This window comes from Vulpes lagopus, chromosome 11, assembly GCF_018345385.1.
Source record: "Vulpes lagopus strain Blue_001 chromosome 11, ASM1834538v1, whole genome shotgun sequence".
NCBI classification, from domain to species: domain Eukaryota; kingdom Metazoa; phylum Chordata; class Mammalia; order Carnivora; family Canidae; genus Vulpes; species Vulpes lagopus.
Genome location: NC_054834.1, coordinates 100,531,761 through 100,555,787, shown reverse-complemented (window position 1 = coordinate 100,555,787; position 24,027 = coordinate 100,531,761). Strand labels below are relative to the sequence as shown.

Sequence of the window (24,027 nt, the reverse complement as noted above, 5' to 3'; positions counted from 1 at the left end):
TGCCATCCCCCCCGGCAGCACGGGCCCCGCCCGCCGCCGCCGCCGCCAGCCCGCTCCGCCGAGCCGCTGCTCACCGCTTCTTGGGGATGGTGCCCGACTCCGGCGCGGCGGGAGCGGCAGTGGGCGCCGCCGCCGCCGCCGCGGCTCTCCGCGCTTTGCACTCATTGGTACTCACAGCCTCCCAGGGCCGGCCCCGCAGATGGCCCGAGAGAACCCGGAGCCTCCGCCCCGCTCGGTCCCGGCCCGGGTGGGAGTCCCGGCCCCCGCCCGCCGCGGAGCCTGAGCCCGCGCCCACGCCCGGCCCTCCGGCTGCAGCCGCCGCCTCCGCCATGGCTTCCGCCTTGTGCCACCGCCCGGACCGCTGGGCGCGGGTGAAAGGTCACTCAGAGCGGCGCCCGGCGCGACCATTCGCTGCGGCGCATCCCGGCAGCCACCGCGGCGGCTGGGCGGCGGGTGCCATGCGCCGGCAGCCGCACGGTCTCAGCGCCCGCCCACCCGCCCGCCCTCCGCGGTCACGCCTCGGACGCCCAGCACCTGCCCCGCAGGTGAGTTCCAGCCGTGCCCGCATTGCGCCGAGCCGGAATCCACACCGCAGCCCTCCCCCCGCCAGGTGCCCCAGCACCCTCCCGGGCCCCCGTGTAGCTCCCCGGGGCCGACGCCTAGGACCCGACAGCTCCGGCAGCGCCATCCTTCCCCTGAACCAGCCCCTTCTCCTCCCCCCGCGTGTCCCCTCCGCTTCACCAAACTTAAAACGGACTCCTCGCCCGTAACCATGAGACCAAATAGCTGTCATTTATTTCCTCATCGCCTACTTCGTGATGGGCGCTGTGCTTAATGCTAGACCTCAAGTAATCTCCCATTTTACAGATGGAAAAACTGAGGCTCAGAGAACTGACCGGCCTAAGGACGTAAAGCTGAGCTGCAAACCGAGATTTCCTTTCCGCTGGTTACTGAATGCTGTGCCCCCCTCCTTACTTGCATAGAGGCAGAGTTTTTGGTTGCTACAGAGAGAATTACCCAACAGCTGTTTTTAGAACTTCTCGCTTGGCTACAAATGCACTTTTCTGGGTAATGGCACTTGGTGAAATTAGGGAGACGTCATAGGGCAGGGCTCCATAAGTGTCTTCAGCCAGTGCATTAGATAGGCTTTTGTTTTTATAAAGCACCTTGCAGGCCTCACCGTTAGAAGAGGTAAGGTTCCTTCTGGCATACGGTGCAATTCAAAGATGAGCCTTGGGAATGGTAAGAAAAAGAGTTGTCACCGGCATTCCCAGCCCAATGAAGTCCCCTCCTTTCTAACATGCGCTCTATGAAAGTTAAGACATTCCAGGAGTTGACTAACACAAAAGAATTACTTAATACTCCTGAGAAAGACCTGATTTAAATGCCAGATACCCAGATCTTAAGAAAGTGATCAGCATTAAGTAACCATTCTAGCTCTAGAATCACATACCCAACTCCTCTTTAGCTGCTCCTTTTCTCCATTGGCATTTCAAGTGGAGGAGTGAAGAAAAGGGACAGGAGGAGTGAAGAAAAGGGACAGGAGGAGTAACTGAGTGCTCTAAAGAGAGAGTCTCCTCAGGCTTGAGAGTTCAGTCACTCTAACCCTCAAGTTTCTCACGCCCTTTCTACATGTTACTAGAACAGCATTAAAATACCAACTACTGGGCAGCCTGGGTGGCTCAGAGGTTTAGTGCTGACTTCCGCCCAGGGTGTGATCCTGGAGACCTGGGATGGAGTCCCACATCGGGCTCCCTGCATGGGGCCTGCTTGTGTCTCTGCCTCTCTCTCTTTCCCTGTGTCTCTCTTTAACAAATAAGTAAAAAAAAAAAAAAAACAACTAGCACATTTGCCTGCAATCATGTAAAATTGGCACTTTTCTTGCCAAAATGCTATATTATAAATAGCAACGTCCTCAGTTTTTTGGAATGCGACTGACTGCTCTATTAATTTTTGCTTGACTCTCAGCTTAACACTAGTCAACAGTTAACTGATTTCTCTGGATATGTTTGTCCAAATTGAAGTGTGGATATGCTTCCCATCAGCTCACAGGAGGCAATATTTAAAAGTTTTGCACATATCAGCAGAGTAACAAAAAGCCTTTCCTCATGGGTGATGAAAAGTTTGATGTAAACCAAAATTATATACCAGTGAAAAAGCTACTGATAGTTTTTTCAAATATGTATGTAGTAATGAAGTACAGGTAGTAAAAGCAAATATACCTAATTCTCTGAGATGCGAAAGTATCATAAGTCAATACCTCATCTACATGACATAATCAGGCTAATTAGGAGTTAAGATATATGGGGGGGGGATTATGGTACTGTTGGTTAGAATAAGTGTGATGTAGATGATCCTGGTGAAGAGTTTCCTACCCCCTCTCCTTACAAAAGCAAAGCCCAAGCAGAGTGCCGTGAAGTATATTTCAAAGAAAGAATGTTTCACACAAAGCATGGTCCATTGAGATGCTTATGATTCCTAGAAAAAGCGAAATCTCAGTGAATATAACATTCAGTGGGGCCATCTCAATACACCTGTTCCTTCTGAGTCCTGGAACACTTGGCGCTTAATAGCCTAGATCCTAATGGAGGGCGGACCACTTGCACAGAAACAAAGGGTGAGCCCAAGAACATGAGGAATTTTAAATGGAATGGCTTTTATTTGCATTTATATCTCTTCTAATATGAGGCACAAAAAAGTCTAAATAGGTGAGATTAACGCCTGAAACATGCACAAAATTTCTTTACAGCCCTGATTTCCATTACTTCTCTGCAGAACTGCTGGTTTATTTTTACTTGACTCTCAGAGAGCTTAGTCTAACACTAGTCAATAGTTCACTGATTTCTCCACCGTTGTCTCACGAATTCTCAGGAAGCAAAGTTTACAAATTTTGCGTACATCAACAGAATGACCTGCTTTAAGGAAGTCCCTGAATTAAGGAATTCTTGCATTTAATACATGTTTATTATAAAATATAACTCAGAGAAAAGTGAGCTAAAGCATAAATTATCACAAATCAAACACCCCTGTAACTTTCATCTAGATTGAGAAATAGAACATTGCTAGCACCCTGGAAATCCCCCTATGCCCTCTCCCAATCCCTTCACTCTCCCTACCTGCTGAAGGTAACCACCATCCTCAGTTTCATAGTACACATTGTTTTTCTTTATGGTTCTAACAATTAGGCATGCATCCCTTACCTGCTTTTTGAATTTATATGATCATATATATGGTATGTTCTTCTTTGGTTTCTTTGACATGTTTGTGATATTTATCCATATTATTGCATGTAGTTGTAGTGCATCCATTTTCTTTGCCATATAGTATTCCTTTAAATATATATACCAGAGGGGTTGTGTTTTTTTTTTGAGATTTTTATTTATTCATGAGAGACAGAGAGACAGAGAGAGAGATGCAGAGGGAGAAGCAGGCTCCATGCAGGGAGCCCGATGTGGGACTCGATCCTGGGTCTCCAGGATCACACCCTGGGCTGAAGGCAGCGCTAAACTGCTGAGCCACCGGGGCTACCCAAGTTTATTCTATAATTAATGGACTATTGTCGATAAGGCTGGGACTATTGTGGATAAGCTTGCTATGAACATTTTTGCTTATGTACATGTAGATGAATTTCTGTTAAGTACCCATGTAAGAGTAGCATTACTAGGTCACCAACTATGCATATGTTTAATAGGTAGTGAATTGCCAAACTATTCCACAGAAATTGCACAAATGTATCCCAGCAGCATATGAGAATTGCCATTGTTCTACCATATGTTTTGTCAGTCTAGTTAACTTTTAGCTGTCATATAATATTATCTTAACTGTGATTCATATCTCTCTGATTACTAATGAAGTCAAGGGGCTTTTTTGTATGTTTGTTGACCATTTGGATATCATCATTTGTGAATGTATAATGAAAATAAATCTCTTGTATTGCCTTCTAGAAGCCTTATAGTTTTTCCTTTCATCGATAGTTTACTTGGAATTAATTTTTGTTTATGGGGTAAAGATCAGGTTTCTGGGGTTTTTTTCCATATGAGTATCCAGCTGTTTTAGTACCACTTGTTGAAATGATCTGGTTCCAGGGGTGCCTGGGTGGCTTAGTCAGTTGAACATTCAACTTCTTGATTTCAGCCCAGGTCATGATCTCAGAGTGTTGAGATCAAGCGCCACATCAGGCTCTGCACTCAGTGGGAGTCTGGTTGGGATTCTCTCTCTTCCCTCCCTCTGCCCCTCCCCCCAGCTTGGGTATGCATAATCTCTCTCTCTCTCTCTCTCTAAAATAAATAAATCTTAAAAAAAAAATCAGATCTTGTTCTACATTGCCATCTTTGTCATAAGTGTCCAAATAGCATTTGTCTATCTCTGGGCTCTGTATTTTAATCCATTGGTCTATTTGTCTATCTTATGACAGTATCACATGTCTTAACTATGGTATACTCTTTTATTATTTTTTTTGGTACTCTTTTAGATCTTCTACATACAATTATATCATTTGTGAACGATAACAGTTAATTTCTTCAGTTGATTTCTTTCTGATCCTTATACCTTACACTTCTTTTTCTTGCCTTATTCAGCTGGCTAGGAACTCAAGTACAATGTTGAATTGAAGTTGTAAGAGTAGCACCCTTATCTTATTCCTGGTTTCAAAGGGAAATCTCTCAACATTTCACCATTGTTTGAAGTGGTTTGCTAGTTGTTGTTCTTTTTTTTCCTTAACCTTTTAGTAGATTAATGAGCTCCCTTTCTAATCCTAGTTTGTTGAGAGTTTTTATCATCGATATATATTGAGTTTTATCAGATGTTTTTTCTGCATCTGTTGAGATGATAACATGATTTTTCTCTTTTGTTCTGTTAGTACAGTAAATTACATGGATTGTTTTTCCACTGTTAACCAATCTTGCAATGCTAGCATAAATCCAAGTTGATCATGAAGTATTGGCCTTTTTATATATTACTTAATACTGACTTAAAATTTGTTTAAGATTTTGCTTCTAGTAAGGCTGGTCTATTATTTTCCTAATAGGAGCATGTCAACTTTTGCTGGCCTCATGAAACCAGCTAGTGAGTACTCCTTTGTTTTCTAAGTTTTGAGAAGAGTTTGTGTAAAATTGATCATTATTTCTTCCTTTGTTAGAATTCACCAAAGAAATGGTCTGAACCTAGAGCTTGCTTTACAGAAAGGTTTTTATTTATAGATTAAATAGTTTAATGTTATTCTGATTTTCTGTTTCTACTTGTTTCAGTTTTTGACTGCGTTTTTTTCTAGGAAATTATCTGCTTAAATTACATTTTCAAATTTATTGACAAAGTTTTTCATAGTGTCTTCTATTGTCATTTTAACAGCTATAAGATCTTTGATAATGTCCCACTTTTCATTCTCAACATTGGTTATTTTGCTCGCTCTCTCTCTCTCTCTCTCTTATCAATTTGCCAGGTATTTATCAATTTTATTACTTTTTTTTACAGGACCAGCATTTGCCTTTGTTGATTCTATTTTATGTATGCTTTCTCTTTCATTAACTTCTGCTAATATTCCTTATTGATTCCTATCGTCTACTTTTTATTTCTTAGTTTCTTAAGGTGAATGCTTAGCTTTTTTATTTTTTAGCCTTTTTTGTATGTTTGTTTTCTAATATATGTGTTTAGGACTATACATTTTTCTCTAAGTAATTGACTTCATTCATGTTTTGGTAACAATATCTTCATTATTATCCAGTCCCAAATAATTTTCATTTGTATTTCAAAAAAATAATTTGTATTTGCTCTTGTTTTAGGATATAGTGTTCCCCAAAAATAAATTGGACCTAATCATTAAATTTTTTAAAATCTTAATATCCTGTTTTTTTTATTTTGTCTACTTATTTTTATCAGTAATTAAAGCATATTAAAATCTCCCGCTGTTTTTATGGATTTATCTAATTTTCCTTGTACTGCTAATCTTTGCTTTCTACTTCAAAACTATGTATTAGACATGTCAAAATTATATTTTCCTGATAAATTGAATCTTTTACAACTATCAAATATCCCTCTTTGTTTTTAATAATGATTTTTGTATTGAACCCTAGCTACACCAATGTGTGTGTGTGTTCCTATCCTTTAACTTTTAATATTTCTGTATACATATATATTTAAATGTGTCTCTTATAAACAGCTTAGATGGTTGGTTTTTTTTAAAGATTTATTTATTTATTTATTTTAGAGAGAGAGAGGTGGTGGAGGAAGGACAGAGGGAAAGAATCTCAAGCAGACTCCCCACTGAGTGGGGAGCTAATATGGGGCTTGATCTCAAGACCCTGAGATCATGACCTGAGCTGAAATCAAGAGTAGGCAACTTAACCACCTGAGCCACCCAGGTGCCCCTTACATGTTTTCTTTGAAGCAGTCCAAGTATAAAATATTGGATCATTTAGCCCATTTAAGTTTAATTGGCTTACTCATATATTTGGTGTAATGGCTGAGAGCACTAGCCTCACTACCAGACAGAATTGGGTTCAAATATTGGCTCTATCATTGACCAGATATATTATCTGAGCTTCTCACACTAATATCTCAGGGCTTGGCTCCTCATCTGGAAAACTGAGATGGTAATGACTACTTCCCAGAACTATTAAAGGATTTTTTTTTAATTTTTTATTTATTTATGATAGGCACACAGTGAGAGAGAGAGGCAGAGACACAGGCAGAGGGAGAAGCAGGCTCCATGCACTGGGAGCCCGACGTGGGATTCGATCCCGGGTCTCCAGGATCGCGCCCTGGGCCAAAGGCAGGCGCCAAACCACTGCGCCACCCAGGGATCCCCTATTAAAGGATTAATTAGCAAAAAAATATAGTAAATTTTAATTGCTATTACGGAAGTGAAAGTGAAGCTAGTTTAAGGATGACAGGCTTCCTAGAAAAGATAATCAGTATTAGAGAGAGAACAAATAAGGCTGAATGGGTAATGTGAGACCAAATCATCAGAGCATTGAAAACTTAATGGAGGAGTAAAAACTTCATCTAGCGGGAGCTATTACAAGCTCTTGAGCAGAGGATTAGCATGATATACCTGGAAAGATTACTACTTTGGAATTCGTTCTCAAGTTGAAGACAGCCTATTGGATATACCAGAGGACCTGTTGGCAGTTGTAAAAAGAGACTGTACCAGCAAATGATGAAGACCTGAAGAACTACAAAAGAATTTAACAATGCTTTTGAATGACAGGAGAGCACTGAACTGTGGTTAGCTGTCTCTCCAGTAAAAGGCACTGACGCACTGACGTAGCTTAGGAAGTGAAGATATTTAATGTGAAAGTGGCCAAAGGTGGTTCCGTGTTCTGTCACAATACATTTCTATTCCAGGATGTCACAATCACACCATATAGGCAAGGAGAAACTGACTTACTTAACCAAATCATTGGGGTAGAGTTGAAAGTACTTTATGCTTTAGTCTTACTGCTCTTAGATTACTATACAATCTAAAATTCTCTATTTCTTTATTTTTTCATATTTCTGGCAGGAGTAATTTCTAGTCTACCTACCTGTCAGATTTATTGTTAAATGATAAGTGTGCAGGCATTTTGGAAGCCAAAATTACAGTCACTTTAAAATAATTATTTTCCTTAGGACATATAAAATCAAGATTTGATATTTTATCAATTAACACTCTAAAACAGTAAACTTTTAAGTTTCCTTTTAAAGATTTTATTTATTTATTCATGAGAGACACAGAGAGAGGCAGAGACACAGGCAGAGGGAGAAGCAGCCTCCAGGCAGGGAGCCTGGTATGGGACTCAATCCCAGGACTCCAGAGTCATGCTCTAGGCCAAAGGAAGGTGCTCAACCACTGAGCCACCAAGGTGTTCCTAAACTTTTAAACATTTAAGTAAAGTCTCTAGGGTATTTTAATAATCTTAAAAATTGAGACCCCCCTCCCAATAGCTTTTTTTTTTAAAGATTTTATTTATCTATTCATAGAGATGCAGAGAGAGAGAGTAGCAGAGACACAGGCAGAGGGAGAAGCAGGCTCCATGCAGAGAGCCCGACGTGGGACTTGATCCAGGGTCTCCAGGATCACACCCTGGGCTGCTGGCAGCACTAAACCACTGCGCCACTGGGCTCCCCCTAGCTTTTGTTTATATCTGCTACATACCTGTCTACTTATACCGTATTAGAAATTAAAATTGAAAAACATTTAAAGTAATTCTTTATTATTTTATAATGAGAAACCAATATGTATTAATCTAAATAAAATACTTTTATTAAAAATAACTGTATTTCCCAGAGGAAAAAAACCTGAGAAGAATGGCATTCCTTTACATTTTTGCAAATTTCTTTAATGCCTGGCTTAATAGAAAACAGCTGGATTCTCATATCTGCTTCTGAATTCAATCTGTTGAGATATCACGTGCCATGTAACTACTGAAAACTTGACACTCATGAGAGAATGAAAGTGAAAAAGACAAATAACACCTTAGTCTTATTATGAAAATGGTTTTGACTTTGCTGACACCCTGAAAGTGTTTCAAGGACCCACAAGGGTTTCCAGGCCACATCTTGAGAACTGCTGCTCTAAAGTATTTCTATAGATGTCTGCTAAAATGTTTGCTGGGTAAACTCTAGACAATTAGATGCTGGAAGTGGTTCTATTGCCATAAAGTAGTATGCAGTGCCATTATTAATAAAACAAAGTTATCAAAAATAATTAAGGCATAATTTCATAATTAAGGCAAATTCCATAATCTAAAATATATATTTTTAAATTTCGTACAGTTTGGAAATGATGCCTACACTTTAAAATCAAATTTTGAAAAAATAAAATTTTGAAATGCAATTCATATATGAACAGAAACTTAATTCTTATAACTGGGGTCAATAAATTTAGTGTGGCTTTTGTGACATAGCAAGATTTGTTACTTAATCATTAATTAAGTTATTAATTAATTAAGTTATTAATTAATCATTAATTAAGTTATTAATTAATTCAGGCTCACTCCCATTCTAGGCTTATAATGTTATTTTTATCATTGTATTTAGATCAGTGGTAAATAGTTAAAAGGATATCCTGGGCCAATTGTTCCCAAGGCAATGTTTTTTTTAAGCTATGGAGATCATGGTTTGGAAATTGTTTATTTACAAATCCTACCATTTGGCCTTTTCATACCTTCAGGTTTCTTAAGCCTTCTTGATTAGTCCATTTGTGTGTGTGTTTGTGGACAACAGTGATCCAGTACCCAGGAAAAGAGATATTCTCAAAGGTAAGTCTTTTCTGTCCTAATTCAGGTATGCTGGGAAATTTTTTTTCCATTGCTCAAACATATTCTCTGGGGATAAAGAAATGAAGTACGTCTTTGAATGTGCTAAGAGTCCTCCAGAGCCTCAACAAGAGCCAAGTTTGAGGCTGTTGTGGCAAAAAGTCAGTGGTTTTCAGGCACCTGTAACTCAACTCTGGCTAAATCTACCTTCGGCTGCTTCAGGACCATATACATTTTTAGGAATCCTACTCCATATTCAGAAGAACTTACGGTAGAAATAATTTGTCTGCTTAACCCTCTATAGGTGTCCCTCACCTTTCTTTCTACTCACTCATTTCCTATTATTACCTTTCCTTTTTTTTTTTTTTTTTTTTTTTGTGGAATTATTACCTTTCCTGAATGGAGAAGCCATCTTTACTACCTACTGCCTTAGGTTATTCTGCAAGAAAGCTACTATGAGTCTATTAGGGGTACACACACCTCTAATGGTCATCCCATCCTTATCCTTTTACAGGTAAAGAAGTTTTGTCTCTAGTCTTACTAAACCATGGCACTACCTCCCACCACCAGCAATCACATCTCCTTAAAGCCTGTAGAGGTATAAAACCCACTTTGAATCAAAAGCTCAGGGAACCCTGGATGGCGCAGCGGTTTGACGCCTGCCTTTGGCCTAGGGCGCGATCCTGGAGACCCGGGATCGAGTCCCACGTCAGGCTCCCAGTGCATGGAACCTGCTTCTCCCTCTGTCTGTGTCTCTGCTTCTCTCTCTCTCTCTGTGTGTGACTATCATAAATTAAAAAAAATAAAAAGCTTAAAATGATCTACTAACTACCCATGCAGTGTTTCCACTGCACCCCAAAATCTGCTTTTAAAGAAGCAATATCTGTTTTTGAAATCTACCTTTTAAAATAGGGCACCTGGGTTGCTCAGTTAAACGTCTGCCTTTGGCTCAGGTCATGATCTCAGGGGCTCAAGCCTGGGATCAAGCCCTGTGTTGAGCTTCCGGCTCAGTGGGGAAACTGCTTGTCCCTCTTACTCCTCACCCCACTTGTGCTCTCTCTCTCTCAAATAAATAAAATATTTTAAAATAAAATAAAGTATTGACATATTAAATGAATATGTTGTCAAACAAAGATATATGGTAGCTTCTTCATGCTCTTATTTTTTTCTTAATTTTTAAACAACCCCCCCTTTGTATTTTTTCTTTCTATTAAACCCATATTTTTTCTTTCCTGTTTTTCAACTTGAGTTTATATAATGAGAGCTAGAAAAGAGGTAAGAAGGTATTCAGAGTCAGTAAAATGAGACAGGGTCATGGGAAGACGACCAAAACCAATGTCAGGAAATCTCCCTGAGAGAAACCAAGGCAGGAAACATACCTCAAAATAGAGCCCTGAGTAGAACCACTAATACCCAGACTGCAAGGCATGAATGTGAGGATAGTCATTTGGAGGCCAACTAATTCTGCTAAAGTGGGACCTTTTTATTTTTTTTAAAGATTTTATTTATTCATTCATGAGAGAGAGAGAGAGAGAGAGGCAGAGGGAGAAGTAGGCCCCATGCAGGGAGCCTGATGTGGGACTCCATCCCGGGACCCTGGATCACGCCCTGAGCCAGAGGCAGATGCTCAACCTCTGAGTCATCCAGGCATCCTGGGGGACCTTTTAAAAATACACTCTGACCCTCTGACCCTCTGAATATAGTCCTCAAAAAGTATCTTTCATCTAGCTTGTTTGAAGCTTGTGTGCAAAATAATGGTGTGTTTGCAGTGTTAAATAATTTCCCACTTCTGTTTCAAAGGGATTTAAATATTAGGAGACTATGATTCATTTATTTCTTTTTTTTTAAAGTAGGCTCTATGCCCAGCATGGAGCCCAACATGGGCTTGAACTCATGACTTTGAGATCAAGACCTGAGCTGAGATCAAGAGTCAGACACTTATCAAACTGAGCTACCCTAGTTCATTTCTTATTTCTAGAAAAAGAAAGAAAGAAAGAAAGAAAGAAAGAAAGAAAGAAAGAAAGAAAGAAAGAAAGAAAGAAAGAAAGAAAACCCAACGCTACATGTCCAAAAGTAATATTCTAATTTGCTTATGTGTAGTTGAAGGTGAGGCAGAGTTGAAATTCACATTACTGAAATTTTAATTATAGTCAGTTCTAGCAATTTATTTCTATGATGAGCCATATGATTCATAAGTAGCTTTTAAGCCCAGTTATTTAATCACAGTTCAGGTTAGAAGAGATTGCCTGTGTAGGGTGGGGTCATAGGATGAGCCTCCAGGGAGCAAGCAGGAGGCTGGTAGAGGGGTGAACATCAAGAAATCTCCTACAAGGGAACAGTGCACCAGCTGGAAAAACATGATACCAGATGCAATAATAATCATGTAGACATTTGGCCCCACAGCAGCTAGGGGTTCTACTAACGGGAGGGGAAGATATTTGAGTGAATGAATCACTGTGTATACTAGTTCTGGGTGGTACATTTCAGAGTTCAGGGAAATCAGCCTTCAGTGGCTACCCATTAACCTGCCCTTTTGCTACTTAGCTATAAATACATTTGTAGTCAGCAGCATCCCAGGTTCTAACCATGATTTTCTAAAGATTACTCCATCATCAAGGAAGTTTGTTTATTATAACCAGTCTATGGATCTTCCAGCAGATCTTAAAATGTCAGGAAAAAAAGTTTCAGAAAAATTTTACTGCAAAAACAGTAAGAGAAGTCATTTCTTCAACCTAATATAAAGCCAATATTTCACATTTCAGTATACTTGTGGTATATGGGCTGTCAATTGCTGGCTAACAAAGTACCCTAAAATTTAGCAGCTTAAAACAACAAACATTATGATCTCATATAGTTTCTGAGGATCAGGAACTCAGCAGTGGCTTATGCAGGTGGTTCTGGCCCAGAATCTCTTAGGATGTTTCAGTCAAGCTGTTGGCCAGAGTTGTAGTCATCTCATCTCAAGGCTTAACTAGAGTCAAAGAATTCACTTCCAAGTTCATTCACAAGATGGTTAGCCTAACTCCATTCCTTACTATAAGATTTTCTCCATAGGCTGCCTGAATGTCCTCCTGGCATGGCAGCTGTTCTCTCATAGAATAAATGATGAGACAGAGAATGAGAAAGAGAAAGAGGAAACCAAGCAGATGAGAGAGCATGCAAGATAGAAGCCACAGTCATTTATAATCTAGTCTTGGAAATAACATATCATCATTTATGCCTTATTCTGTTGGTCACACAGACCAGCCCTAGTACATCATAGAAGGGGAAACACAAGGATGTGAATACCAAGAGGCAGGGATTATTGGGGACCATTTTAGAGGCTGAGTACTACATGTAGGATAGAAGAAGAGAAATAACTCTCAAGTATTATAGAGAGGATATATAAAAGTGGATTTGCAAGAGTTGTCTTTGAGTGAAGTATAGTTGGACCCTGATCTATCTAGGATGGTTTGCTTACTAAAGAGGAAGCCAAACAGTAACTTTCAGTCATGTAGAATTTTAAAAGTACCTTAATGCTCTAAATCTCTGTGTATAAAAGCAGAGAACCCCTATCAAGCACTCAAGCCAAGGGATGCCAAGCTTAGGTACATTCAGAGCTAAATGGACAGCAATAGCAATTGCCGCTAATTTCTATTTTATCCCCACCTTTCCCAAATGGGGTCACACGTACACCTCTGCCAAAATCTGGTTCCTGGTTTCTAGTCCCAGCCCTGGTGGACTTCCGTCTGACTTGGCAGAAATGCTCTAGCCTGGCTTTTTTGTTGATTTATTATCTTAACCACCACAACAAAAGAATCATGGTAGAAAAGACAGCATATGGTTTTTGCCTTCAACAGCCTTAAAATGTCAACAAAGGAAGAAAATAATCTCCCATACCCACATCCACAATACCCTTGAAGAAAACATTGGAAAATTTATAAATTGATAGCCCCTACCTATCTCTAGTCCTCAGTTTATATATACCAAATTAAAAGTTATGCTTCAGTCTCTTCCCCTGTATTCATCTATAAATCCATACTTACGTGTTGATTTCTAGCACTAATAGTTTTGAAAAGCATTTTAGGGTTTCCTACCATACCTTCAGAATGCAAGTCATCACTGCAAATATCTTGATCTAACAATAGCAATTGATATGGATAAATCACTGAAGTGTAAATAAATTTGTCTAGCTAGAGAAGCCTATTTTTTTGAAATATGATGTTGATGAGAATTATAATAAAGTATGCAATCTATTGACAAGGACATACTGTCTCATTGAAAATAAAGACTAATAACATACTCAAAAGTAGCTCTAATATTGATAAACTGGGGGTGCCTGGGTGGCTTAAGCATCTTAAGTTGGTTAAGCATCTGGCTTCAGCTCAGGTCATGATCCCAGGATCCTGCAATCGAGCCCCAGTCATGCTTCCTGGAGCCTGTACAGGGAGCCCACTTCACCCTCTCCCTTTGCCCCTCCCCACCACCTCCGCTCATGCTCTCTCTCTCTCTCTCTCAAATAAATGAATAAATAAAACCTTTAAAAAAATAAAATTGATAAACTGTGCAAATCGAAGAATGATTATTTAACTATAGTAGAAGAGAAAGGGAAAGATGAGTGGCATCTTTTCACTTTCATAATAGTTATCATGAAATAAATAGGTTTTATGATCATTTTACCCATTGGTAAAAAGAGACTTAATCATTTTTACAATCAGTTGAATAATAAATTAACTCTTTTTAATGGAAAGAGTTTGATGCATATGACTGCTCATTTTAAGTCTAATAGTCACTATTAATCATTATCTCCTCCCAACCCAACAGTCCTCTCAATATCCTACAGTTCTGAGGTGCAGGTTCCTTTTTGAGTCCTTTCTTGATGTTATCAGAACATGTTGAATTATATTGTTGTCAGGTATTTTCTTCCTGTCAAGATAATTCATTGGTATCTTTTTAAAGGAGGTGTGGGGGGTTTTTTGTAGGTTTTTTTTTTTTTTTTTGGTACCACTCTAAAGAATAAAGACCTATTACACCCTTCCCCAAATAAAATAAAATATTTTTTATTCTTTAACAGATTACATAGTTCAGGATGGAGAGACTCTCCTCCCTGATTTACACTCTATACATTATTATGTTTATGCAGCCAAATTATTTAGGTTTTCCTTTTAGGTTCACTTTAGCAGACACTTTTCCCCAGGGAAGAACAGTGTTGTTGATTCTAGCAGTAGGTCTAATTCCTTTCTCCTATGTTTATTTTTGAAGAACTCTCATGGACTGGCTTGTCCTTAACCACAGGTAGAAGTTTATTCTGTATGATTTGTGTGTGTATGAAGTAGGGCGCAATGGAGGTAGCATAGGAAATAAATCTTACTTTATACAAACATGAAAGAGCAACCTCAAAAAAACTAGGTAATAATCTCAACAAAGAATAAGTGATTAATATCAGATTCTTTCCTAAGAGCAAGTTTTAATAGGTCAGAAATAGAGATGGCACAAGAACACAGGCACCTAAGAGGGAGTTAAGAGGTCAAGCAGAACATACCTACCTCTAAGATCAATCATCTGTCCTTCTATCCAGGTTCTAACTCAGGGCAGAGCACCCCCAAAGACTTCCAGAGGAATTGACGTGAATATACGCAAATATTCCTTCCTATTATGACTTCCAAACTATTGTCAATTCATTAAAACTCTTTTCCTTAAAAAAAAAAAAACCCTAATTTTACAGTTACTCATATTTAAGGGAATTTTCTCTGATGCCTAGACAAGACTCCTTGAGGCTAAATTACCTAAAGAGTAACATGAAGGATGGTTTTTTATTTTATAAGACAAGATGAAAGAAAGATAAGAAATGAGATACAATCTAAAATCGTATAAAGGGGGAACCCTGGGTGGCGCAGCGGTTTAGCGCCTGCCTTTGGCCCAGGGCGCGATCCTGGAGACCCGGGATCGAATCCCACGTCGGGCTCCCGGTGCATGGGGCCTGCTTCTCCCTCTGCCTATGTCTCTGCCTCTCTCTCTCTCTGTGTGACTATCATAAATAAATAAAAATATTTTTTAAAAAAAAATCGTATAAAGGTTAACAGAAAAGCATTCTTCAATTATGTATATTAAAGGAAGAGAGGAAAATCTCATACCTACTCCTAAAAACAGGGAAGGAAAAGTGATTACAACTAACAATGTAAAGATAATTGTTTTTCTTTTTTAATGGCTTCTGGGTGGTGGTTATTTTATCCCCAAATCTTAAAATAATTTAGTTAGGTACAACCGTTGGTCTGGTTGAAGTAGAGTAAAAAGTAAACATTAGATCAGTGATGGAAATAACTGATGTGTAACTTTAATTGCCGAATATACTTAGCATGAGGGCCTAATGGTATATACCTCACTGTACTAGAGAGGGGAAGAAACCTGCTTTTAGAGAAATAACTCAAAACTCTTGAGTCAGGAGACCTGGTTTGAAGTTCTGGTTGTACATACCACTTTTGCTCTCTTCTTTTCCTTACCTTTGCTCACAGTACTTACCTTTTGAGTGGAGATCTTAATCTGATTATCTGTTGAGCTATTGTTAAGGTCAAATGAAGTAATACAAATGAAAGTACTGTTCAAAGTTAATAGTCTTTTAAAAATATAAGTATTCCTAAGAACATGTTGTCATTTTTCATTCTGTTTTACAGCCTGGTAGATAAACAAAACTTCCTAAAACTTGCAAAAGGCTAAATGTAATGTTTAATGCTAGAAAGAAGGTGAAGGACAACCCAGTTTTGTTTAGTTTTGGTATACATAAAAATGCTAAAACAAATCAGTAAAATAAAATATTAATCCATCAGGAAAGTACCAGTGCCCTGCTCAAATAGCAATTAAAATGGCTTCTTAAGGAGAAATGACACCAAATAAGTTCATTTTATAACATAATAAAAGACTGTCCAAATAAAGGGGAAATAACAGGTAAGTCTGCTTCAGCCACAGTTCAAATGCTCACAAATATTTAATATGGTTGTAGAAAAACTAATAAAGCATTACATTCGATTTCACATTCCCTTTCTCAGTCTATGACTAATAATTGCTTATTGGTTTAGGCAAAGCTTTTGACTTTAGCTGTAAGCTAAGATTGTTGGAAGGTCTAGGGTGATAAATGGAAATTTTAATATAAAATATTTTTAAGTTGAAAATTCCCATACAAGTGTAATGTACACACACACATACGTACACACACGTATACCCCAAGTGTAATATAACAGGAAGAACTGCCTGTATTGAGTCTGGATTCCTGTGTTCTACTCTAGAACTAATTAGGTGATCAGGCTAGTTTGGTAGTTATACATCTGGTTCTGGTGCCCTACTAAAAGTTGGTCCAACACCAAACACTCATTGAGCATTTTCCAGAGACCTATGGAATGTTCTGCAATTTTCCCCTGGAGAAAGAGAAAAGAAGACTGTGTATTGCAGAGATCTGCCACTTTGGAAATTTAGATAGTTGGAGATTTCCCAGCATAAATTCTGTAGGATGCTAGTTCTTTTGGAGACAGCATGTTTCTGTGGTTCTACTGTCATAAATTTGGGAAACACTTCCCACTATGACTCCACCCCTTGAAAAGTCACATTGCCCATTTACTCATTAAAGATTCTGAAATTCTTTGCAACCTTGTGTAATACAGTGTGCTCATCCACAGAATGATTCCCCCCCCCCCCACAACCCCTTTGGGATACATTGGCTTAATTTCAAGGTCCTACAGAGTAAGTGCTCAAGATTTGAATAACCAAGACCAGCACCCAAAGAACAGTGATCATTGATGAATCATTCTGTGAATGGTGGCCTAAAATAGTCAATCTGAGTTTAATTGTTAATGTCCTGGATGAGAGTCGTGGGAACCTATTCTTAACATTTGAATATGAAATGAAAGCTAAATTTATGTAACAAAACCAGCCAGGAGGGCTGTTAGCAGCCTGGCTATTGTTTGGCCACGCAGACGATCCTTGTCACGACCTCAAGTCTGTCGGCCACATTCCTCCTGAGAGCTTCCCAGGGCTTCCTGTCCCAGCGCGCACAGCCTAGAGGCATCCAGAGAGCCTAGAGGCATCCAGAGAACCGTCTGCACGCAGTCCTGCAAAGCCCAAGGCCTAGAGCACGTATGAGGCTCCGTTTTTTTTTTTTTCCCCTACTGGTTGTCAAATGATCCTTTATTGAAATATTTTCCTTTGTAGTTAACTCGCTCGGCATTCCACTGCACCACTATTGATGTCATCTATGATGTCATGAGGGTGACGGCCATCAACATTGCAGCCCACAGACTGGGCAGTCCCCAGAATCTCTTTAATGGTTCCAGAAAGTTCTCTGGCTAAAGATTGGTGTCGCATCTGTGGGGCAATATTGAAAACCTCATCAAAAGTGATATTTCCACTATGCTTAATGTTTTTCTGCTTCTTTCTGTCTCTTGGTGGTTCCTTGAGGGCTTTGATAATCAGGGCAGAGGCAGAAGGTACCACTTCAATCTGGGCCTGTCTGTTCTGAATGGTCAGTTTCACTGTAATCCTTAGACCCTTCCAATCACCGGTTGCCTTGGTTGTAAGTTGAGCCAATTGTGCAGACCTAGAAAACTTACTGCACACACAAACATTCACATGTACACATATAAATTCATTGTTTCTGTGCATGGAAGCCATAATCAAGATGGGTAACCAAGGTTTGTGAGCTTGTTAATTTCCTGGATGAATGCATGAGAATTCAAGATGATAGTGAAACATTCAACAAATGGTCGAATAGAAGAAGCAATAAGCCCACTACTTCTTAGTTAGGATGGAGGGGATGGGCATAGATTTATAAGAACAGCAAAAGGAAAAGGAAGGAAGCATTAAAAATCTCAGCACATGGCAAGAATCATGATGCTTCTAAGTGTATACCTTTATTTATTTGAGAAGATGATAGGAAAGTTGTATATGGTGGAGGCTGAGATATTAGCAGCTCTGTCCTTCATATTTAACTTGAATTGACAACATTATAGACAGAATGGGGTTCAGAATTGGACAAAATGTCATGTTTGTATAAAATGGACAGATTTTATACCTAAATTTCATTAATTTAGTTATAAGTTTCCCACCCTGAATTTCATAAATAATCTTCATAATCCTCTTTCAGCTCTTTTTATCCAGAAAAAAATCTTTGTGCATTTATCAATTTTTTTTTTTTTTTTTTTTTTTTTTTTAGAAAGTGACCTTCTAGGACTGCATCTTTGGTATGCTCTAAGTGGGTGTAAGCATGCTGGGGGTGTTCAATAAATGATGAAAAAGAAGCTTAAGATGAAAAGCACAAAGTCAGAAAGTTAATAAAGTTCAATTCAGTATTCTTAATGCCTGAGTTTTCCAGTAAAGCCAGATCTCACTTGTATCACTTTTAAACTGTATCTGTATCTGGGTTTTAAAACCTGCTGATTTTGTTTCTTTAAAGTAATTTACTGAAATGGTTGAAATGGTTACTGAAATGGTTAAGTGTTGACTTACAGTGCCAGCGTGTTTCATTGTACTAAATTATCATGGAAATGCCAAATATTTGGAAGACACGTATGGTCAAGGCATGTTTTGCTCTATTATCTCCCTCTGACTGGGGAAATTAAGAGAACTTGCTGCAACTTGCTGCAAATAGCAGAATTAGTGGATCACAAAATATATTACAACTTGCTTATGTGAAGTCATGAACTTCTCGTTACTGTTTTCATGGTTTGTCATGCATAACACTTTTAGCAAACCTGATCTGAAATTTATGCAAGTTTTTAGTCATTTTTACCTATAGACCTTATCAAGTCAGTGATGTTAGCTCACCTATTGGACATATTTTTTTTAAATTCATAATCAAAGTCTCTGTCTAGTCTATGCTTTGCATAATAATTAGTTCTAAATAGCCTGTTCACTATATTCTAGAGTTGTCACTTCCAAGAGCTGAGATTGACTACACCTGCAATAACTAATTTCTTCAAATCTGGTGTTGCCGCTGTTCTTTTAGGCTCATATAGAACCTGAAAACTCTCTTTCACTTGTGTCCTGTCCTTCCACTTCCATTCTATCCATCACCAAATTATACCAGAAAAGGAATTGCCTGTTCTTTACTATTCCCCACTATAGCTTATGCTAGGCCAAATCTCCTCACTTTTGGCCATTATAACTTTCTCCAGGCTCCCTCTTTTTAATTATTCTTACCTACATTCCTGCCAGAATAATTTTACCAAAGTAACATTTATAATAACCTTTAGCAAATCTGACTACTTCAGACCTCAATAATCTCTACAAATTCAGAGTACCATAGCACTTATATTCAGGCACATATATCTTAACACTTGGATATTTTCACATGGCTGTATTTGAATTTATTTTGTCTTCCTTGAGGAAAGAGGTTTGTCTCATATTTCTTTTCAGCTACTATAGCCCCTAACACAAGACTTGTTCAAGACCAACCATCAGGGTCAAGTACTCCCCAATTAGTACTACTTTAAATGTACCATAGAATATTCTGTGCTATACCAGGAAGAAGTAGTTACCATTCACTCCTGCATCATTCACTCATCAAGCATTTTCAAGCAAACTCTGTATGTCAGGCACTGTGCAATGTATGCAAAGAGAGATAAGCCTTGCCTTCAAGGAGCTGGTAGCAGAATCAGAGAAGTATAATGTGGTGAGGATAGAATAGACTGTGTGCAAATACTTACGGGCACCCAAAGGAAATACAACTAAATCAGACTGGGAATAGTAAAGAAAGGAAGATGATTGTCCAAAATGTGTTTCCCAGAGCACTAGTATGCAAGATTCTCCGAGAAGAAGGAGAAGGAGAAAGAGAAGAAGAAAGAAGAAAGAAGAAGAAGAAAAAGAAAAAGAAAAAGAAAAAAGGCTTTGTGGTCAAATAAACCCTGGATATCATCATTCCCTCTCCCAAAGAGTCACAAAGCCCACTAGCACACTAATGCCTTAGAGGAGTCCAAGAAACCTGTGGGAAATCCCAGGTGTGAAATAGAGATGTTCCAGTCATCAGGAGAAAAGTGGTGGCTGAAACCTCTGGATAGTTGAGGTCACTGAGGAACTGATGGAGACCAGAGGTCTGAGGCCCAGAACTAGGAAAATACCAACATTTAAATGTGGAGTAGGAAAAGAGTGACCCAAAGAGAGACTAAGGTGAACTGGCAGGCCAGGGATGTACAAAACCAAAGCAAAGTGGAAGAACAGAAGCAGAGGAAAAGAGAATTTCAAAGAGGGATTGGCAAGAAACATCAGAGCCGCAGGTGAAGACATTAGAGTGTCCTCCAGATTTAGCAATCATGAGGTTATTAGGGACATTGGCAAGAGCGTTACCAAGGACATGGAAGGAAGTGGGATTGTAGTGGATTGAGGCTGTAAGGAAGTGGAGACAGTAAGTGTAGACTGGCCTTTTGAGAAATTTGGCTGTGAAGAGTCAGGAGTCATATAGGAAGTGAGAAAGAGAGATGCAGCATTGAAGAAGGGTTATTTTACAATGAGGAAACTGGAACTCTTTGTATGTGGAGGGGAAAAAAAGTCAATAGAGGGGGAAGGTTAAGAAACAGGGCAGATGGGAGGAGAGATGGAACTGAGAAGACAGAGAGGTAGAATTAGCCTCAGACAGAAAGAGGAAAAAAGATGAGCTAAAAGAAAGATAAAGTGGTAGGTGATGAGAGAGAAAGTTCTTAGTAACAACATTAATTAATATTCACGATGCCAAAAAAAATATTCATGATGCCAAGCACTGTGCTAAGTGGCTTACATAGGTTGTCTCATTTAATCCTTACAGTAACCATTTAGCAATAATAATATCCCGGTTTTACAGACAAAGAAATTGCAGTATGGAGAGAGTAAGATCTTGTCATATAATAGAGTCAGGATTCAAAGTCAGGTTTAAAAAAAATCTGTTCGGGCATCCGGGTGGCTCAGTCAGATAAGTGTCTGCCTTTGGCTCAGATCATGATCCTGGGGCCTGGGATCAAGCCTCACATCGTGTTCACTGCCCAGCAGAAAGTCTACTTCTTCCTCTCCCTCTGTCCCTCCTCTCCTCCCACCCAGCTCATCCTCACTCACTCTATCTCACATAAATAAATAAAAACTTAAAAAAAAAAAAATCTCTGGCCTAAAAAGTACTGTTGGGGAAGGAAGTTCTTCCTTAGTGTTCTCAATGTTCAGAACAAAGCAGGAGGTGAGGCTCTTTCCTGAGAGTAAGCCAGGGAGTTGGCAGGGTATGGGGTGTCTAAGGAACAGGGTACTCAAGATTGGATACCTGCAGAAGAAGAATGGGGGAGAGCTCTTACTAAGGACACATTTGAGAGCCTCGCTAAGTTGAGGAACATGCTTTGGTAGAGATTTCAATTATTATAACCTGTGACATCCCAGTGCACTCCACCAGGCCCACCTGCTATACCACAGCCTAGATAACAGGGCAGAAAAAAGATAGGTTGCTACTTGCAGGCTTCTGGAAAAGTGATGCACACATTCTCAGAAGGGACCAGTAGTAGATACAATGTGGTTTGCTCTCCTATGGGTATAAGCAAAGGGCTCCATGGTACAGAGGTAGGAGAGGGATTCACTTCGATTAAGGGAATTGGGGAAATCTAGGGATATGGGGGAAATTTCAACTAGCTCTTGCCATATAAAATTGAGCAAATTTCAAGCCCAGTCTACTGAGAAGTGAATTGACAGAGCACAAAAGGAAGATCAAGTTTGGGGGAAAACCATAAGTCCAGTTTTCAGCCGTGTTGATTTTGAGATGCCTACAGTTTTACTACATGAATACCTTTGGACTTGAAAGTTATCACCTAAAGTTCATGATTTCACGCACCAAGTTGCTTGTACACACAGAAAGTGGAAAGGTAACACAAAACTATCTCATGGTTTCCCCACAAATCAAGGTAGAAGGATAACCTGGCCACCTGATGTACGATTAGAGTAAGACAATGATACGATTGAGCACTAAAGCATAGTTCTCTGGCAATTAAACCAAGATGGAAAAGGAGAAAAGGCCTGGAATATTTTCAGGGCGTGGAGTGGGTAGAGTTACTGATAGAGCCCTTTGGAGGAATTAGGAGATTGCATAAGGAGTCTAGGAAGGATTTCTGGTTGTACAGAGGAAGATGGTACTGGAAGAACTATAAAAAAAACTTCCCTTCTTTCACAACCTTGTCTGGAGCCAGCCTCTCAGGAGATTACAGCAAAAGTCTTCCATGCTCAAAAACAAGGCCATCACATTTGGGTAACACCCTGAGACACCCATGCTGTCTTCTAACCTCTTTTTCTAACCTCTGCTGTCTTCATTGTCCTTGACTCCCTGACCGTGCCCCCACTTAGCCCTTTTTGCCCTTAAAAGCCTGTTTTTACTGTAAAGACAGCCAAAAGCAAATTTGTAAAAAAAAAAAAAAAAAAAAAAAAATTTATTTTATTGTTTTACAGTAAGCTCCAAACCCTGCGTATGTTTGTGCCTATAAATCCCAGGCTTCCATCTTAAAATTAAAGTGTGTGGGGATAGCCACAGAGTACTTCAGGAATAGCCCCTGCAAGTAAGATGAAGCAAAAGCCACCTCAACATCATCTGCCAAGTGCATAAGGAATTGCTTGTGAGGCACCACTTTCCTTTATCTACATCTGGACTTACTTGTAACCACAAACCTTTTTTACTGAACACCACTCACCACAACTTAAAATTACAGTTATCCGGTTTCAAATCCCTCTAAGAGAATGCAGCTACCAGAACTCAGACTCTAGTCCCAAGCTCACTGTTGGCCACCTGTGCTATTACAGGCACATCAACCTCTTAGCGCCTTATTTCTTCACCTGAAAAGTAGAAATGTTTGCTCCCTGTCTTTGCAAAGATGGCCCTAAGAATCAAACCAGATAGATGTTAGGTGGCAACATTCTTTCACAAGCATCATAATACAAAAATAAAGAATTGTTGTAGTTATAATAACTTTATTGGTAGCAGTAACAATTGTTATTATTAATAAAGGTAGTAAATATGAGTTTATTTTCCCACAGTCTCATGACATAATCCCCGAGGGCCATCTACTAAGATCTTAGCATTAAAGGGCCCATCCATCCACTACATTGCTAAATTCAACAGCAGCGGGGGGGGGGGGGGGGGGGGGGGACGTTGGGGAGAAGAGATGGTAAAAATAGAAGGAGGAGGGGGAGACAGAAGGAAGAAGGGAGATAGCAGATGGAGAGACAGGCACAGGAAAACCAGGAAAGTGGGGAGATGTGAAGAAAATACCTTCCCTGGCAGCCCAGGTAGCTCAGTGGTTTGGCGCCACCTTCAGTGATCCTGGAGACCCAGGATCAAGTCCCATGTTGGGCTCCCTGCATGGAGCCTGCTTCTCACTCTGCCTGTGTCTCTACCTCTCTCTCTGTGTGTCTCTCATGAATAAATAAATAAAATCTTAAAAAAAAAAAAAAAAAGACCTTCCCTGCCTGCCTTGTGCCTCCTGAAACCCCATTTCTCAGAGTCACTAAAAGGTGGCTTTCAGAAGAGATTCTTCCAGAAGAGGTCATTGAAATCATTAACTGAACTGGATAGTCTATAAACCCACAGTGTTTGATATAGTTCCAGATCTTCACACATGGCACCTGGAGAATAGGATACTGAGGAAGGCAGTTTTAATGGCAGAAAGTAAAAATATTTTTAAATGAACAAGGAAGTAATGTTGACTCAGTGGCGAGCTACTATTTTACATGAGACCCAACTTGGGGAAAAAAATGTTTATGGCTACCTTTTTTAAAACTCTAAATGAAATACCTCTCTTCTATTAAGTCCCCTGGAGGAAAACACATTTTATAATATATA

General features: G+C 39.5%; 3 protein-coding genes across 3 annotated transcripts in view; 1 reads left to right on the top strand and 2 right to left on the bottom strand.

Moving 5' to 3' along the window:
• The window catches only part of AGPS (alkylglycerone phosphate synthase), a 132,104-nt gene extending 131,744 nt beyond the window's left edge, over nucleotides 1-360 (bottom strand). Inside the window, exon 1 of the mRNA XM_041773901.1 lies at nucleotides 75-360. Coding sequence (XP_041629835.1) covers nucleotides 75-331 — 257 coding nt within the window. The 5' untranslated portion in view covers nucleotides 332-360. The remainder of the gene's footprint in view (nucleotides 1-74) is intronic.
• Nucleotides 361-469: 109 nt separating this feature from the next.
• The window catches only part of NFE2L2 (nuclear factor, erythroid 2 like 2), a 143,876-nt gene continuing 120,318 nt past the window's right edge, over nucleotides 470-24,027 (top strand). Inside the window, exons 1-2 of the mRNA XM_041722081.1 lie at nucleotides 470-545; nucleotides 9,149-9,236. The gene's annotated coding sequence lies outside the window, so the exon portion shown is untranslated. The remainder of the gene's footprint in view (nucleotides 546-9,148; nucleotides 9,237-24,027) is intronic.
• Nucleotides 17,370-17,870, bottom strand: LOC121471703 (60S ribosomal protein L12-like). The gene has a single exon (XM_041722471.1). The coding sequence runs from the start codon at nucleotides 17,868-17,870 to the stop codon at nucleotides 17,412-17,414; it is 459 nt and encodes a 152-aa protein (XP_041578405.1). The 3' UTR covers nucleotides 17,370-17,411.